At 41.3% G+C, this 19,325-nt stretch overlaps 1 protein-coding gene across 7 annotated transcripts in view; it reads left to right on the forward strand.

Annotated features, from left to right (window-relative positions):
• ZSWIM8 (zinc finger SWIM-type containing 8) overlaps positions 1-19,325 on the forward strand; it is a 63,145-nt gene that overhangs the window by 28,628 nt on the left and 15,192 nt on the right. For 3 of the 7 annotated variants that reach the window (XM_055721392.1, XM_055721393.1, XM_055721394.1), the window contains exons 4-14: positions 3,311-3,483; positions 5,265-5,372; positions 8,214-8,295; positions 9,587-9,707; positions 10,058-10,259; positions 11,145-11,320; positions 13,698-14,706; positions 15,510-15,641; positions 16,578-16,757; positions 17,429-17,464; positions 18,065-18,248. In XM_055721392.1, the coding sequence (XP_055577367.1) occupies positions 3,311-3,483; positions 5,265-5,372; positions 8,214-8,295; positions 9,587-9,707; positions 10,058-10,259; positions 11,145-11,320; positions 13,698-14,706; positions 15,510-15,641; positions 16,578-16,757; positions 17,429-17,464; positions 18,065-18,248 (2,403 nt within the window). The other 4 variants (XM_027812153.2, XM_055721395.1, XM_055721396.1 and 1 more) reach the window with 3 other exon arrangements.

Below are 19,325 nucleotides of genomic sequence, written 5' to 3' on the forward strand. Positions count from 1 at the left end.
TTCTGTGCAGAGGTGTGTTTGCTGTAATTGTTATAGGGGCATCAGAACTACCAAATGTCAATGAAGAAACCCTGGAACCTGTATTGCAAGAAGTATTCTTAGCAGGGTGTTGTTAACTCATAGGTCACCTAATAAGCAACTGGAATGAAAAGATTTGAGTACCTTGGGGTATTTCAAATTTGTGCATTTCTACCTGAAATCATGAGGACTAATAGGACCTCAGAAAAATTAATAAACAGAACTGGAATTTCACAATAAGTGAGTTTCATGATAAAGTAAATATTAAATGCAAAAGACATTGATGTAGCTAGCCTAAAATTCTGAAAACCAGTGGGGAGCATACATTTCTTTTGAATACTTTTCCTGAAAGATTAAGTTTCAGGGGTAGAGCAGTGAGAAGGATAAGGTATGGACTGAAAAAGAAGTCATCTCTGTTTTGTAGGTCCTAGTCTAAGCAGCAGTTAATTATTTCCAGCTTTTATGTTTGATCAAACCATGTGTCTTAATTGAGTATCAGAGAGGACAGTGTGCTGCTCTCCCTTCCTCACTACATGATAAAACCTGCTTCATGGGTGCAGCAGATCACTCCTGGTGCTCTCTGTGCATAGCTAGTGTGTTTTACAGTGCAGGTACCTGACACATTCTCTGAAGTGTCGGTGCTGGATGCTTGACATATTCTGTGCCTGAGTAGTAAATCTGGTGCTCATAAGAAGTCTAAGATGCGCTTTCTGTGTAGAAAGCCTAAATGCATTCACAGAAGCACCAAGCTTGCTCTGTGCCCACAGTGCATTTAAGAAAAATGGGAGCCAGAGAGGTGAGACTCCTAGCAGAGTGATTCCTCTGGCTGCAGCTCATTCTCGAGGTCTCCTGGGGATGGAGCTTGCTAAGAATAGGGTATAGATTTTGTTTTTTTCTGGTGGGCTACATCCAGTTGCAGAACGAATGCTGCTGGTACATGCAGACATGTTCTTGTAATGTATTGTTATGCATGGAGTAGATAAGCCATTATTAGGCAGTGGGAGCAGGGGATGGGTGGAACAGAAGAACATTCTTGTGGTCTCCATGAGGTGGCCAGGTTGCTCACATATGTGGTAGATGTGATTCTTCACATTTAAGCAGGAGGGTAGGAGCTGTGGTCTGCAGGAAAAGGCAATAGTTGCACTTTGGCTGTAAACAAGTACAATATGATGACCATTTCTTTAAATGGTAGCTTTGGGCTAAAGCATTCTGGAATTGTGCCCCTCATAGTCACCTTTTCAGTCCTTACAGTCTCAGGCTTGTAAGCTGTGCAGCGAACTGAATTGTGGCGTTTTTGCTGGTAAAAGTAACCATTGATTTAATCCAGACTTTTTTCCTGGTATGGTTTCCTGTGCCGTCCCACAAACCGTTGTTCAGTGCAGCAAGGCTGGTGGTGCAGAAGAACTGGGCAGAGCTGCTTGAATTAGCGGTGTCAGTGGCAGACATGTTAATCAAGCTACAGTTTGAGTTGGAGCTTATGATGTGTCTGAAGCTTATATGATATGATGCTGAAGCCCTTACATTTTCTTTGTCACTTTTTATAACTGTTCTTCCCTCTTAGCATTTAATCAGTTATCTGTCTTTATTATACAAATAAAAAATCCATGGTTAGAGCCTGGTAAAAATGTGTAGCTGTGACCCATTCTTCTCTTAACACATTTTGAATACTTCTTTTTCTCAGTGAAACAGAATTGCTACAGTTTCAATTTCTGAAATGCTTAATTTGCTTTTGTGAAAATTAGGGCATTTTGGCATTAGCCTGAGATGCTTCTAGTATGACAGAAGGACTGGCTGAACTGTTTGGGTTATATTATCCAAGTGTGGAACATAAATTAGAACTGTAGCTAGTAATAAGCAGTGCAGTAATTTTGTGTGAATGCCGCCTTTTGTTTTGGTTCTGTTCCAATTGTTAAAATGGCTGAAGAATTTAGGTGGTATTATGTGTACTAATCAAATTAATCACCCACATCAGGAAGAGGATTTGAATTCTGGTGAACAGGAGAAATGAAAAGGTTAAGCAAGGTAAGAGCAAGTTTGTATTGGCACGGGGATTATATTTTGAGGAAGAAATAGCGCACGTTGTTTCAGATGGGATTTAGTCGGTCACATGCACTCCTGAATGCCATCATTATTATAATCTCACAATATCATAATAAAAACTTAGTAGCTTGGATTTATAATGTACTTCCCTGTGCTGACGATGAAGAAACTATTTCAGTCACCTGTCCCAAGCCATATTTTTTTCTCTTAAGGTAGATCGTTGAATTGAATTTTGGTTATGGCTTTGATACCCTTGGTGCTTTCTGTGCTTCATTAAAACTGAATTTCAGATCAGCAGAAAGGTTCTGAGGCTGACAGTCAGTGCTGTAGAGGGTGATCAACTGGTGACAGGGACCTTCAAGACAAGTAGAAGATTCATGCTCCTGATGTTTTTTTCCTGCTTGTAACACATGTGCCTGTGGATAACCGTTATCTGTAGAAGAAAGTGCATTATAGGTACAACTGGTATGCGTTGTACGTGAGTTTACATGAAAACAAGCCTCAATAAAGTTCTTTATCAGCCTGCCTGAAATGAGATTTGTGATTTGTTTCATCACAGATTAATGTGGCTGGATTCATTCAAGTGTGATTGCTGAGATTTCCCTTTTCCCTTGACTTTAGTCTAAGCAAGAGTTTTGTGGGTTTTTTTTTTTTTTTGCTTTTGGAGTACAAGGTTTATAAAAATGGGATATTTGCAGAATTGCAAGGAAGTATATAATTTTTGAGAAATGGATAGCTTCCGAAGCCACAAAGTGAAACTAAGTGTTCAGGTGTAAGTGTAAAGTTTCCCTGTAAAATTGTGAAAGGTTAGTGACTTGAAAATAATTCTGAAGAAGTCACCTAGCCTGTTCTGCACTGTTGCCAGAGTTAATTAACATAGAAATCATGCCTGAAATATGTATAGTCTAGCTTTGACCCTGTGATCAGAAACCCACGCTTTTCAGTCATGGCTTTATCCAGTTCTTTTCTTCATTAAATATTAATAGAAATAAACATACAGGTAAATGAATGTATTGAAAGCTGCAAGTTTTGAACCTCTTATAGCACATTATGTCTTTCTGCTAATATTCTGCTGTAGCTGATGGGGAAAACACAAATGTGGGAGACTCTGGATCCATGTCCATTCCTGTGTGGATGTTGTTGCTAGACATGTTGTTTCAGTGTTTAAATGGCACGTACCTAGAGTTCTGTGCTAACTGAATCTGTCTCCCAAGCACTGGAAGGGTAACTTTGGACTTTTGAATTTTAACAGGCTTCCATCTGAGTGCCACTGTGGTACCCCCACAGATGGTGCCACCCAAAGGTGCGTACAACGTGGCGGTGATGTTTGACCGATGCAGGATCACCTCGTGCAGCTGTACCTGTGGCGCTGGGGCCAAGTGGTGTGCTCACGTCGTGGCGCTCTGCCTCTTCCGGATACACAACGTAGGCCTTTAAATACAGTTCTGCTCTCCCCTAGGCATCTTCTCTGAGTCTCTCCTTATTACAGTTTTATGCAACACACACTCTTTTTAGGGAAATTGTTCTTGGCACTCCTTTTGGTTACAGATTGTGCAAATGTGCGCTCACAGTTGCAGTCTGCAGAGTGAATTGTCTGAGGCTCTAAACTGCAGCATGTCCTTTGATAATGTGCAAATTGCTAAGGGTAGATACAGAGTCCTTTTTGGCTCCTTCCTGTTTCTCATTTACATGCTAAATTGCTCATTCTTTCTTCAGTTCTGCAAGGAGTGAAGGGCCACCAATAGTTAGTCTTTTATTAAAAGTCTTTGTAAATATGGGATTTGAAAGCTCTTTCTTTAGGTTGTTTGATCAGAGTGCAGAAGGAAAGTAATTTTGATCACTCTTGGCCTTTATGCTCACTAGTTCATTTTAACACGTACTGAGGCAGGTAAGTGTCATTTTGACCTGTAGATATCAAGCAGTCAGTTAAGGTTATGGTTTTATTTGACTGCTTCTATTCTGTGTGGCCTTGTGGAGAGTGAAAAATAGGTCTTTCTTGTTCCAACCAACTCCAGGTGAAAATGCGTAGAATCAACATGAAATACACAAGTTGGGGGTTCAGTCTGGCATACAGATTCATTTCCATTCAGTCTTTGGGAAGCTGAGAAATACATCTTAGGGAAGGATTAAGCTTAGGTGATTGAAAGGAACAGAAGATTTTTCTTCTGTCACAGAACATTTTATAGATAACATGCTTATGATCAACTCCAGATTCTCAAATAAGTGCTAATAACCTGCTGAAGCTTGTTAATATTTCTCAATGGACAATTTTAATAGGCTTAAATTGATACTCGTGAAATCATCGGAATATTGGTGTACTTTCTGTACTTAGGACTGGAGAGTTGGCAAAAAAATGGGTTCTGCTTTGAATTATTAGTCCTCATTTTAAAAGGTGACTGCAGAGAGTGAGGATAAGAGGGAAATTTTCATTTATATTATTTGCACTCAGGAAGTTTGGACCCTCTGTAAGATAAATATAATTCTTTTCCCTCCAATCCTTTCTTCTACCTGAAAAACACTAGTGAAAGGATTTTTTATGTTTGTATGTACTGATTGCTGACACTAGCAAGTTACAAGCCAAGGTATATTTCTCTATGTAGACAATTCAGTATCAGAAGCATCTTTCTTATCAAACTGCTCTTGCCTGTTGCCAGGTTAAAGTTTAGGTAGGTGCCATTTGGGCATTTTTTTGTTCTGTAGAGTGAAAAAGGTTAAGGAACTAGTGGTGGGTTTTATTATAGTCTAAGTTGTTCTGAGATACAGAAAGAGACTGATTTTAAGATTGAAGAAAAAAACCTCTAATGAGATAAATGAGGTGGTTGTGATTCTGTGAAACAGCCCCCCACAGAGCTGGTTGGTTTGCCAGAAGCTTAAAGAATAATGTCCTATTTTAGAGGTTTGTTTGTAAAATCCCTGCCAGTATTTGTGCAATTGCTAGCAACAACAGAACTTAAGCACATCTGTTAAAACAGTTTCCCTGAAAAGAAACTCTTTAAATTAAAACAGTTTTTATAAAGCCTAGACAGCTTATTTGCATGTTATCTGCAACACACCACATAATTACAGGAAAAAATATTGTCCATCAAGACCAAGCATGATATGCATCAGCATAGCTAACTGTTTGTGACACTTCATCCGTTCAGTGGACACAGCTTCATTAAGTCTGACCTGTTAATGGTGGTTTATATCTCCTTTTCTTTCTTCAGGCGTCCGCGGTATGCTTACGAGCACCTGTTTCTGAGTCCTTGTCTCGGCTACAAAGAGACCAGTTGCAAAAATTTGCTCAGTACCTAATCAGTGAACTTCCACAACAGGTAAATGGGGACAATTGATAGGACTGACTTTTTGTTAAACCCAGTTATCTTTATTCTGGGTCAATTTATATGATGTCTTTTGTTGCAAGATAACCAGTTATGCTATTCATTTGTGAGCTCTGGGAAGGCTTTCAATTACTGCCCTTTCAGGTTTGCCATTCTATTATTTGAGAATTGTCTACTGCCAAGTAAAAGATTAGAAGTGTCTGAAAAGGAGAGAGTGGTGGCTATTCATATTAGCATAAATATGTGCTTAGCTTGTGGAAGATCAAGCACAATAAAATAAATGCATGGTGGTGAAAAACTTAGGTCAGCACAAATCGGGTTGCTTCTTTTTTGTGTGCTTCGTTAGTGAAGTGGAGAAGACTACCCAGGGGATATGTTGTGTATGCCTTAGGTGGGCGCTTTCTAATGCACCCCACTGGTGACCTTTTGACTGCCCCCGCTGTAGCTTCTTGGTAATTCCTAAGAATCATTTGTATTAAGGAAAGTAATAGATACGAAATTTTGATAGTCAAAGGTAAAATCTGCTCTCTCGTTCCTTAAATATCTATGTTGTTCAAGGTCAGGTCATTTGTATCCTTTGCCCAAAATGCTTGCACAAAATACACAAGGATAGCTAAGTGATTGTGAAATGTCTGCTTTAAAAATATAAGGGCTTGACAACTTTTTCATGCTGGTTCGACCAGAGGAGGTTGAGAAAAAACTGACCTGCATGGGTATCTGTCACGTTTCAGTAGCATAATGTCTTAAGTAGGAGTTAGATTGTTGTCAGCATGTACCTAAAATTTAATTTATGGTGCTGTGCTTGGGACACTAAGATATTCTGTTGCTAAAATGTACTCTGAATTTCCTACAGAAATAGTAATCCTCTTATGAGAGGCAATAAAGGAATCATATAATACAAATGTGATATTAAAATACGACTTTTTTGTTGCTAAGAGTTCAGCACCAGTAGTGTGTACTTCTTGCAGCATTATGTAACAGGCACAGCTTTTCTTCTCTCCTTAAGGACTCGGAGCTTTATGTCACATAGTCTGGGGCTTAAAAAAGGAAGGTTTTGAAAGCATGTTTCCTCAATAGCATGTGAGTTATTTACTTTCAAATATTCCATGTCTGTTCCTTTTTACTGGGTTTATTTTGCTTTTGGTCATGTGTACCAGCCGTGCACCCAGGAACATCTGGATTATTTAATTTAATTATTGCTATCTTACCAGATAACTTGATGGATGCTGCCCAACAGAAAAGTTTGGGCGCTATTGGCAGATGCCTCTTAACCTGTGTTGTGTAATTCCCTTGAAAAAGGCAAGGCATGCCCCGTACTCTTTTCACCAATCTCATTCCCGGTCTTCAAGATTTCTGGGTGGAGATAGATACTCCGATACCTTGGGACCCCGTATTTTGACTACATGATGTAGAATTAGAGTAGGCTGTACACGTGATTCTGTTTGATCTTTGTTTTCAGCTTGTGAATGACATCATGATACAGTAATGTAATGCTGAATGACTTTCAAGTGTAAAGGGATGGTGGTCTGTAGGAATGCAGCTAGATAAGGAAGTGTTTTTCAAAATCTCTGTAGAAAGTGTTTTCCATATCTATAAAAATGTCAGTGATTCTGAGCAGCTGGAATTTATTACCCAGTTCTTCTCCCAAGAGCTGTTTCCCTCCGTGAAGCCAGTACTCCTATTCCAATTAAATATTAATATCTTGGCAAAAATGCCTGAAGGAGATTCACTGCAGGTCCCTGATGTTTCAACCTTAAGGTGTGACATTGCCTAGACATGTAACTTTTCTGCTTTGTGGTGACTTATAATTAGTGGGAAAAAGTACAGGACTAGCTTAATGTTGACTTTGTTCCTTCAGGTGGCTGAAATGCAAAATACCCTTCTGAAGCATTGTTATTTTTCCATCTGTATGAGATGGATCTGTATTATTTGAAAATATAGGTGTACTGAATGTGTGAATGTGCCTTGCTTTACAGTAAATGTGATCTTTAACCTCCGTTGTTGTGTGGAGAGAGGTGGGGGGATATCGGATGTTCTGTTGCACGTTAAGTCCTAACTATATGCCTGACCTGTTGTAGGTGTGCATGCTAAAGGCTAAATGGATCTACGGTTTCAGCTCAGACTTAGTTTGGGGAAAAAATGCTTTCTACTGTGCGTTTTTCTTTCAGAAAGAGCATATTAAGGGTATATCTACTTAGGATTTTGCAGTCAGGTCTGAGCCTTCTCTGCTTATGCTCTGACATGTCCAGAAGCTATGATTAGTTTAGTGCTGAAATTGCATTAGTTTACTATTAAGTCTGAGCTAATATTTAGATGGTCCTTTTGCTAACAGAGTGGTAGATAAGCTAAAGTCTGCCCCGAAAGTTGTGTAATGCAACTTATAGTTTGATCCTCTGTTCCCATTAGTTTGGGTTTTAGAGAAATTATTTAGGAAGGAGAAATAAAGAACATTCAAAGTGCAGGATAATGCTCACCTTGACTGCAGTCACTTCCATATCTCTCAAAATCAGCTACAGTATCACTCTCTGTGGGCTCCTACTCCTCAAGAAATAAGAAAGGAGATGATAACCTATGATGCTTTTGTTTACTTCTTAGGGTGTGGATGTAGGAAGTAAGCCTTACGTATAGGTTTGCTTTGAGAAAGGAGAGGAGAAAGTCTAACAGCTGTTTTGCTATCGTATAATCTTTAGCACCCTCTGTTGTCCTTTCTGAAAACATGACTCTGTGTGTTTCATACACCTGAAATTACCAGAAGCATGAAAATCCAAGCAGAACTTTGGATGGGTAAATCAGGATAAGACACGTGCATATTGAAAGTTTGCTTCATGTTTTCAGATTCTCCCAACAGCTCAGCGCTTGCTGGATGAACTGTTATCTTCTCAGTCTACTGCCATCAATACAGTGTGTGGAGCCCCAGGTAACCTTGAGATATATATGATTTCAGTAATCTGTGTCATAGATAGGAAGTGGATATATTTCCGTTGCTTTGCATTTCTGAACTGGTCTGTTACCATGTAGCTTGGATTGCGGGTGGAGGTCAAGGAAAAGGGCTAAGTACAGGCACTTGCATCTGTATATATGGCACAGCAACAGGCAGTTGTTGGTGTAATGGATGCCTTGGAGTGCACGCAGATGAGCGAGACATCAGGCAATGCATCTTTCTAACAAAAGATTTTTCTTTTATATTAATTTTTTATATTAATTATAGACTCCTGGAAATGTTGATTGGAGGGGACCTTTCTAATTTGGAACAAGGCTGTTTGCAACACTAGATTGGGTTAGCTGTGCATGGGCTTGCTTAGCCAAGTCTTGGTTACCAGAGATGCTACAGAGTATTCCTATTTTAGTGCTGCGTTATCCTTTTGGTCAAGATATTTTTTTTTTTCCTAATGTCTAGTACCAAATACCCTTATTTATCGTCTGCTACTACCAAGAAGAGTTCATCTACATTGTGTTTGTGATTCCAAGTAGTTATAGGCTGTTAATGATCACCCATCACCCTCTCCTTTTTAGATTAAATTAGCCCATCTTCCTTAATCTCACTTCATAAGTCATGTGCTCCGTGCCCCCAGCTATCTTGATGCCTCTCCCCTATATCCTCTCTAGTTTCTCAGTATTGTTCCTGGCCTGGGGGACCCAAAACTGGATACAGTATTCCAGGTGTAACTTTACCAGTACCAGGTAGAGGGGGATGGCTTAAGTTCCTTACATCTGCTAGCTGTGCTTTTCTTGATATAGCACAGTTTGCAGGTTGTTTTTTGTGTTTTGTTTTGTGTTTTCAGCGAAAGTTTGCCATTGGTTTGTGTTCAGCTTGGCATCCACCATAATCACCAAACCCTATCAGCTACTCAGCCATTTGGTTTTCAGTCTGTACTGATGCATGGGATTTTCTGTCCCAGGTACAAAAGCGTACATTTTTCCTCAATGAACGTCGTGAGGTTTCTGTTGCCACAGTCGTTGAATTACTCCTGTCCCACTGGTTGTAGTGCTACCATTCAGCATGCCAGCCATGTCTCCCAGTTTAGTGTTGTCTGTGGTTAAGGTAATGTTATGACAGCATTTTAAGATGGTTCTGAATAGTGAGTTCTGTAATGGGTGAAATAAACTGGGTAACTGCCTGTGTACTCCCTATAATCTCTGTGGTTGGGCACACAGAGGAAAATACCTTTGAAGCCTGCAGACTGTATATGTGTTGTTCTTTTGTCAAGATCCCACTGCTGGACCCTCTGCATCAGATCAAAGCACCTGGTACTTAGATGAATCTACTCTGAGTGACAACATAAAGAAAACCCTTCATAAATTCTGTGGACCTTCTCCTGTTGTTTTCAGGTAAACTGTTTCCCATTGAAGGGAAAATGTGATGTGGCATGTAATCTGCAAGCTCACTGTGCAGCCTGCACCCTTACGTGATGCCATGGACTGAAGGATGCTTCATTTCGTGGTCACTCCGTATTTTTGCATATCTTGTCCAATGTTATTTCAGTACAGCACACTGTATGTGCACAATGCCTTGCTTGTGTGGTGTTCTCAGTCTCATTATGCATTCTCTCTTTTAGGTTCTGCATGTCTATCCTATTTAAGGTGTGAATGTACTTCTGGATGTAGAATATATTCAGGATTTTGTGTGGCTGTACTTGATTTAATTTGTTCTCATTCTTGCTCTTCTGTTTTATCTACAGTGATGTGAATTCAATGTATCTCTCTTCCACGGAGCCACCAGCTGCTGCTGAGTGGGCCTGTCTCCTGCGTCCCCTGCGAGGAAGAGAGCCTGAAGGAATCTGGAACCTGCTTTCCATTGTGCGGGAGATGTTTAAGAGGCGGGATAGCAATGCAGCTCCTTTGCTGGAGATTCTGACTGACCAGTGTCTCAACTATGAGCAGGTATTCAAATGTTTGCTCGGTGGGAGGGGGTGGAATTCTGGGGAACCAGGATGAGCCAGTGACTGGTGCCGTATGCCTGTACAATCCACGGTTGAATAGTTATTATTTTTCTTAACAGTCTGTATGCTTTATGGACATGTGCTTCTCCACACTAAAAAGGTGTTACAGATTGCTCTTGTCCTGACTTAGTGATGTCCTGTTAACACTCTATCCCCAAAATACCTTGATCCTTTTAACATGAATATATGGAGTCTGGTCTCTTTTGTTCAGCATGTTTGATTTAATTTCTGTCTAGTCAAGGTGATTTATTTTAATGGGTTTGTTTCTAAACAAAGTACGTCATGTATGAGCTGTCATTTTGATAAAACTGAAGAAATATGTTGGGTGGTAGAATCTCAAATTCTTTTGTTATTTTTGTAGAAGATCTCTTTTGATGGGTTTAAGTAATACTTTTTAAATTTTTTTAAAATAATATTGGGAAAGAGGTTTCCTTTTACAGTTCAGGACACTGATCTCACACTGAAAAATAAATTGCAGTGTAAGTTTCCTTATTACTCTATCACATACCTCAGCTTTGAGCAGGGGAAAGCAAATGCTTCATTTGTCACGTTTGTTCACTTTTTCCCCGCTAAGTGTGAAGGCCTTTAGTAAAAGAAGCTCCTGAGAGTGTTTTGTTCTGTGGGCATGTGCCTTCTAACCAAATACATTTTGAGAGGTCCTTAGTTCTCACAAATCGTACTGCTTTAATGCTTGTCGTTATTTTGGAATGAAATGAAAACATGGTCCTAGCTGCAGATCCCATTTCCTTGTCGTTACAAGGTTAAATGAGAGCAAGGGATGAGATGCTGGCCACAACACAGCTCCACTGAACATTTTCTTCTGCAGATAACCGGCTGGTGGTACAGCGTGCGAACATCTGCATCACACAGCAGTGCTAGTGGGCATACGGGACGCAGCAACGGCCAGTCAGAAGTAGCTGCTCATGCTTGTGCAAGTATGTGTGATGAGATGGTGGTTCTTTGGAGGCTGGCTGTCCTTGACCCAACTATTAGTCCACAGAGGTGAGCAACAGAATTAGATCCAGTCTCTCTTTTATTTCTGTGATATTCAAGCACACTCAAGAATTTCTTCCTGTGCTTTCTTGCGTTTGTATCATTACCTCATTACCTGTTCAAGAGCGCTAGAATTACTTTAAACTTTAATTGCTATGGCTGCTCACTTTTAGCAACATCATGTAAGGTGAATAATTTGTTTTCTGAGAGCTCACTTTTACATACAAGTTTAATTCTGCATTTCAGTTTTCCCAGTGGAGAACATTTCTTTGAATGATAACACCAGCTACCAATACATTTTGATGTTTTCTAAATTTAACTGTTCAGCAGTTTAATGGATTTCTGTTTAGCCCCATCATTCACTGTTGTCTATTCCAAGATGAACCATTTTTTGCTTTCTCTGCTCTTAGGGAGTTTATTCTCTGCAATGTATTGGTAAATAGTGTCACTGGTATCTGATTTTCAGTCAGTGTTTTCAATTGTCTGAGGAAAAATTGTGTGGCTTCTACAGGTTTCTAAACCATATTGTGCCTTGGAAAATCACTGCCATCTCTGTTTAGCAATGGTTGAACCGTGGTGGAGGTACTGAGGGCTTATGTTGAGATAGTTGACATTTAATAATTTTTTTTGTACATCTGGTCTACAAAGTGGTGTGTAAAATGTACTGAATTAGTTTAATATGCTATAAATGCTCAGAAAATGTTTTTCAAAACAAATGAAAACAGGGTGGTATTTTCAATACAATTGCACGTTAACGGGATTTGCTTTCTGTGAATTGTTATGTAACATTCATAAAATGCCCTATCTATGTAAAGTACATCAGGGACACTAAAATGGATGCAGTTTTTGTCTTGTGCAGTTTACAGTATGAAGTAGCTAAATATAGGAGATGAAGATAAATCAAAAACTGTAGGAAACTGGGAGTGAGGCTTAAAATAAACACAAACATCAATCAGATCACATAGAAAAGCCATAAAAGATTTTGGTTTTTAATAAAGTATGAAGTTGTGCGGTGTGTATTCACATTTATTTGGCACAGTTCAAATTTGCTCAGATCTACTTGAGCTCATGCATAATTGAAACACTCCTGCTTGATTACCTATTCTGTTGGTGTTTGAATAGTCACCACGAAGAATCCTCTTCTACCCGTCCTTGCTGTTCTTTTGAGTGAGAAGGAGACTTGCTATCTCATTCCTAATTCATTGCATTCATCCTTATGTTACCTTTCCTGAGTAGTTCCCTCTTCTTTTTTGTTCTGAAAATCCTCCTTGATTAAGCCCTACCGGTCTGCTCCCTTGTTAATTCATTGCTTCCATGGACAGATAGAAGCAGTCCATTTTGTTTAGTCCCTTTTGTCCTAATACCCTTTACACCTAAACTGGGTCACCCCATTTTGATCTGACTTTTTGGGGTTTTTTTTTTTGCTTTTGATGGGAAATCTGAGAGGATTGAAGTGTTGAGCTTGTACCCCAGATCTCTGAAATCAGTGGCAGTAACAAGATGGCAGTTGATTGAGACACTGGTGCAATTTCTAGAAATGTTTTTTCCTCTTCTTGAATTAGGGCACCCAAATGTGTAATCCATTGAGACTGTCTTGCTCCTATGCTTAGGCTCTGTGTGAGATCTGGAGCTGGGAAACGCAGAAATACTTTGTTCTAACCATGGTAATGTGGGGCACGGGAGTAACTGCTGTGTAATTTAAGTCTATGTAATCCTACCAGCTTGCTGCTTCATCAGAGTTATTTAAACATCAATTATTTTTGTCTTGCTTGTTCTGTGCCTATGGCTTGCAACAGTTTAGTCTCTCGAGGACAGCCTGCTAAAGCCTAAATTAAATTGTTGGGCTCTAGGTAGGTGTGTCAGGGTAAAGAGGTAAGTGCCTGGAAGGCAAATTAGGTGGTCCTCTCTGGCATTGTGCTCCCCGGGGTACGTTGTTTAGATTGTACTTTGAACGTCTTGACTGGAGTTGTTCACAGGGTGGTTTCACAGCTGCTGCAAACTGTTTTATGAATGTTTCCAAGAGCAGTTCCCCATGGTACTCGCTGGTCTCAGAGTGCTGAGGCTCCCATCACTAATAGCTCACTTGGGGCAGAGAAGCAAACGGGGCAGACGCTATTTAATTTTAAACCTCTCAGTTTGTATCGTGCTTTCATGTTGGTATCTTCACATTTTGTTTCTGTATCATGGACCTGTCTAGGACTTGGTTGTTAATATACACCTCTTTTCTTTTTTTCAGCCTGTCTTCTTACTAATGCTGTCTATATTTAATTGATCAGAAGATGTTTCTGACCAAAAGGAGAGGAGGTGCTCTGTGGGTTAAGAGGTAGTTTGTTGCGGCTTCATTTTGTGTCCGCTTTCTAACCTGGCCTCTTGCTTCTTCTCTTAGGCGCAGGGACCTTTGCTCACAGCTCAGACAGTGGCAGCTGAAAGTCATAGATAATGTTAAGAGGGGTCAGCACAAGAAATCACTTGAGAAGCTCTTCCAGGGTTTCAAGCCAGCTGTGGAAGCCTGTTACTTCAACTGGGAGGAAGCTTATCCCATTCCTGGGATCACATATAGCAGCACTGACAAGAAGAACTCGTTCTGTTGGGTAAAGGCCATCCAGCAGAGGAGCTGCCGGTTGCAGTGTGCAGAAACTGCCTGTGAGTCTGGGAGAACCCATGGACAGGAGCCTGGGGGACCATGTCTGCAGCCTGGGGACAGGTTGCGTCCCTCTCCCCAGGAGCCAGCAGTCCGTCCCAAGGAACTTACTGGAAAGCGGAAAGTTGTCTCTGAAACACCACAGAGGGTTCTGAGACGACTTTCAGCAGAAGGTGATAAAGCTGTGTATAAGACTGCAGTGGGTAAAGCAAAGTTGCCAGTGAGCAAAGGCTTGACCAGTAAACATAGTGGGAAACGTCGCATGAGCAGTGAAGACAGCTCTCTGGAGCCGGACTTGGCAGAGATGAGCCTGGATGACAGCAGCTTGGCTCTGGGGGCAGAAGCCAGCAACACGTTCAGTTTTACAGAAAGCCCGCTGAGCAGGAGCTACAGGGATGCCTTTGAGGAGGATGGTGGGGTGTACTTCTCTGAGGGACCTGAGCCCAGTGTCAGGAGCAGTTCGATGGCCAAGAAATCGCCCAAGGATCCTGTGGGGGAGATGGGTAGCGGTGATGATGACCTGCCTTCTGCAGATGAGAACAGTGGTGGTGTGAGCCTGAAACCAGAAGAAGTGGGAGAGAACGGTGCAGCAGGAGGAGGGGATGACGGAGAAGAGGAAGACGATTACCAGGTATACTATTTGAACCCACAAGAGGTAGCCAAGGAAGATGATGACAAAGCTGAAGGGGGAAATGAAGAGGAACAAGATATATTTGCTGGTATAAAGCCTCTGGAGCAGGAGAACCGGATGGAGGTGAGCTGAATCTAGTTCAGAACACTGTTTTGCAGTTTTATGTATTGCGTACAGCACTGTCTCGCCACCCTTCTAGCTGTCACACTTAACCTAGTATGTTGTTAAATCAAGTGCTTAATTATAATGTCGTCATAACCCATTGTATCATAAGGATCTACAGTTTTAATGCAGTGGTATCACATATGTCTGTTTCCCACAAGCTCCCTATTTCTTTGCAAACTTCAAGTGTGTCCTGGTTTTAGCTGGTCCCATCTCACACTCCAGGATTTACAAATGTAGGCAAAACTGTGTGCTTTTCACCTTGTCTCACTCTTGGAAATGGCAAAATTGAGCTGAAATGAAAAATAAGTAAGACCGAGACATGTCCAGCAGGAAAAATTTAAATCCAACCATGTAAGCAGAAATCCTCTGGAAAGCCAGAGGCAATCTAATGGACTGTCGCATTCCTGTAATAACCTCAAAATATGTTTAGAGCTTGCACCTATATGAGCAAGCAGCTGAAATGGAGATGCATGGCAATAGTTATAGTCAGTCAGTTTAGGTTTTAGGTTTTTTTGAATTATTCTCTGATCTCTTGGAGCACTTGGAGGGAGAATGGGACTTAATCATGGAAGAAAACGCTTTTTAGGGGAGTGCTTAAAGGGATAGTGGTGCAGGTCCAGTCAGGGAAGACTCCGAGAGCATCTGCTGCTGAAGTTAATTGTGAATTGTGTTTGCAGAGTCTTTGTGACAAGTGGCTTGAGCAGGCTAGCTCCAGCCTGGGGGAGTGTGGTTTGAATATGACCATCTGTTCTTTCTTGCAGATCCTCTTTGCCTGTGCAGAGGCCCTGCATGCACACGGATACAGTAATGAAGCATGCCGCTTAACTGTAGAGCTCGCCAGGGACCTACTGGCCAACCCTCCAGATCTCAAAGTGGAGCAGCCACCGACTAAGGTAGAGAGAGCTTGTCTGGTTTTGAGGGTAGAGAGTAAGTTAGAATGAATATGTGGGATGGATACAACAGTATTCGCAGGCATTTCTCATTTGCTGTGATTCAGGGCCCTTCGCTGATGCTTCCCTCTGGGTTGAACTTCTCTGAATGTCATTAATGTGCCTGATCACTGTGCATGTATGGGTGAATAAAAGGGAGAAAGAAAATACAAGGCCATTCAGCAGAACTTGGAGTCTTCAGAAACCCAAGTTTACTTAAAAGCTTCTTCATTTTTGCTTATGCTCTGGAGAGAAGCTTGGTTTCTGTATTAAAAGCTGCAGCTCCTTTTGGAATCTGTTTTAATTCAATTGAACAAAGCATCCTGTTTAATGTTAGCTTCAAAGGATGTTTTGTTGCAGAGATACCTGCTATTGTGTGCTATGAGATTATACAGCAGCCATAAGAAGTCTTGATTTCTGTGCAGCTTTGTGCAGGTGACCCTGATTCCCTCCAAAACCTTAGTCTCCTTTTTCATAATGTGCACCACTGGAAATGTTAGAAGTTTTGCCGTTTCAAGATAGAGGGTTGGAGAGGAAAGAAATAATCATAAACTTCTGGAAAATCACTTGTCGTGGCACTAAGCAGTGTTTGTTGTATGGAAGGATTCCCTTGGAAGGGACAGGCGTGCAACATCTGCCTGCACAGCATCACTCCAATAGTGGACATATGTCTTGTCCACAGGCCAGATCTTCCACTCTGTCGTGCTGGGGTGAGATAAGGGAAGTAATGATGTTCATCGATAACCACGGGGATTTCTGATTCCTCAACAAAGGGAATACAATTTAAATGCGTTTTGTTCTTTCTTTTGTCTACTAATTATTGTGAAGGGTAGGAGGACAAGCATAGGATCATTTAGGATGTTTAGGAAAGTGTCCTATCACAAATTCCTTCTCAAACAGGGCAAAAAGAACAAGGTATCGACCAGCAAGCAGACGTGGATGGCAACCAACACCTTGTCTAAAGCTGCTTTCTTGCTGACTGTGTTGAGTGAGCGGCTGGAGTACCACAACCTGGCCTTCCGAATAGGAATGTTTGCTCTGGAGCTGCAGAGACCACCTGCCTCTACAAAGGCTCTGGAGGTATGAGACATCTTAATCAGGCAGTATCCATAAGCAACGTAGTTCTGCTTGAACACTTTTGCTTATGTCGTTTCCATTTCAACTCCTGAGGTTTGGTTATGGTTTTATATGCCCCCTTAAAATTGATTGCAGTGGGGCTAAATGGATTGTTAGAACAATTATGTATTAGAACCCATTAGCATCTGTTGTTCTGCCGGAACAATGATTAGAAACATCATTTCAATCTGACGTTACCTTCATTGATAGGATGCTCAGACCTCACGTGCTAACAGGCCTTTGATTTCATATGAAGCTATACGCTTGAAAATGTTTAAATGACTACAAAATCTTTTATGAAATTATTATTTTGATTAGAACAGCTTGCTTATCTTAAATATGTTTCCAATTTTCTTGGCTAATCTGGGGAAAATAAAGCCATTTGTAAATGGAATTGTCCATATTTGCATTGGTGGTTTGAAACTTACTCCTTAGGGTGAATTGGTGCAATTGTTACATGTTCAAAAATTGTTGCTCTTGCTGATATCTCATTTGTTGGCAAGTGAACATATGCCCTGTGCGGGCATATTATTTTGGACATTGCTTGATTACTACTGGGCTTCATGTTTAGGAAAAAAAGTGTCCAGTTGAGACCTTGTCTGTGTGACCTGCAGCTGTCTTGCTTTTCACTGCAGGGTTGTGCGGTCCCTGGAGGTGTGCATTGTTGCTCGGTATCCACCAACTACACTTGCTGCACTGATTATCTGTACTTCTTATGGTCTGATTAGAAGAATGTGAGATTGGCAGTCACTTGTTACCTAAAAGAAAACAATCATTTTCACATGAGAAGAATAGAATGCAGAAATGGCCCGGAGTAGTGAAACGTAATGGTCGTCCTGGTGGCATGCGTGCTGCCACACCATGCCCATTCTTCTGTTAGACAGTCTCTGTGGTCTTGAATGGGTATATTACTTCACATAGCATACTTCCGTCCTACAATTAAGAGCAATCACCTTTTCCACTAACTTATCCAAACACTTCTCCTGATGTTCTTATGAAAGCTTATTGTTATTTTTTCTGTATGCAGCTCAAAAGTGGTAATTTGAGTTAAAAAAAATTGTATATAACTATGAGGCAAGATTTGGTTTAGATTTCAAAATCTGTGTTCAGTGTGGGGAGAATGGTAAAGGTGGCTAGGGTGCTAAGAGTTGCTGTAATTTAGTGATCAAATAAAAACTGTTGCTGTACTTTATGTATAGGGAGTAATGGTCCACTGCCCACAGGGCCTGTGCTGATGACAGCTTCTTCTGTTTCCTTGTGGGTACTACCAGGTGAAGCTGGCATATCAGGAGTCTGAGATTGTAGCCCTCTTGAAAAAGATTCCCTTGGGCACTAATGAGATGAACACTATTCGAGGAAGAGCTGAAGAACTGCGAGAAGGGACACTATGTGATTACCGTCCTGTCCTGCCTCTGATGCTGGCTAGCTTTATATTTGATGTCCTGTGCACCCCAGGTACTGTCTGCATTGGCTTGAGGGTGCAAAGGGCATGTTCTGAAATGCCAGGTCTTGAAGGGTTTTCAAAGAGAAACTGATTTCTGGATAAGAACAGCCTAGTCTTGATTCTTTACACACTGTTGCTTGCACTCCCCTCCATGTTGCTTTAAAGGTATTTTGTGTCCTGATGGAACCATCTCTCCTCCTGCTTACGTTTTGAAACAACTGGCAACTTACCACATTTCCACACTGTGTGTGTGTGTCCGTAAAATAGTTACAAATTACTGACTTTTACGCTGGTTATATTCAGAGAAAGGAACTGTGTCGGATATAGTGTGGCCAGCAGGACCAGGGCAGTGGTCGTCCCCCTGTACTTGGCACTGGGGGGGCCGCACCTCGAATCCTGTGTTCGGTTTTGGACCCCTCGCTACAAGAGGGATGTCGAGGTGCTGCAGTGTATGCAAAGGGCAACAAAGCTGGGGAAAGGGTCTGGAGCACCAGTCTGATGGGGAGCGGCTGGGGGACCTGGCGCGGTTCAGCCTGGAGAGCAGAGGGCTCAGGGGGGACCTTCTTGCTCTCTACAGCTGCCTGAAAGGAGGCTGTAGGCAGGTGGGGGCTGGTCTCTTCCCCCATATAAAAAGCAATAGGACAAGAGGAAATGGCCTTAAGTTGTGCCAGGGGAGGTTTAAATTGGGTATTAGGAAAAATTTCTTCACTGAATGGTTGGCCAAGCATTGGAACAGGCTGCCCCGGGAGGTGGTGGAGTCACCATCCCTAGAAGTGTTCAGAAAACATGTGGGTATGGTGCTTAGAGGCATGGTTTAGTGGTGGATTTGGCAATGCTGCGTTAACGGTTGGACTTGATAATCTTAAAGGTCTTTTCCAACCTAAATAATTCTATGATTCTTTAAATCTAGCATTTAAAAAAGAACACAACAGCCTGGTATTAGAAGTCCGACTTGGAAATATACCTGCCTTGTCTGCAGCCTTCTGAGTTTCGAGAGAGAAAGGTGCTGTGATCTTGAAACTGGTACAAGGCTCGGAATAGGACCTCAGAAGCTCTGCAAATTCAGAAAGCTGTCAGAAATGTCTTTT

The sequence above is a fragment of the Falco cherrug genome, chromosome 9 (genome assembly GCF_023634085.1).
Source record: "Falco cherrug isolate bFalChe1 chromosome 9, bFalChe1.pri, whole genome shotgun sequence".
Taxonomy (NCBI): domain Eukaryota; kingdom Metazoa; phylum Chordata; class Aves; order Falconiformes; family Falconidae; genus Falco; species Falco cherrug.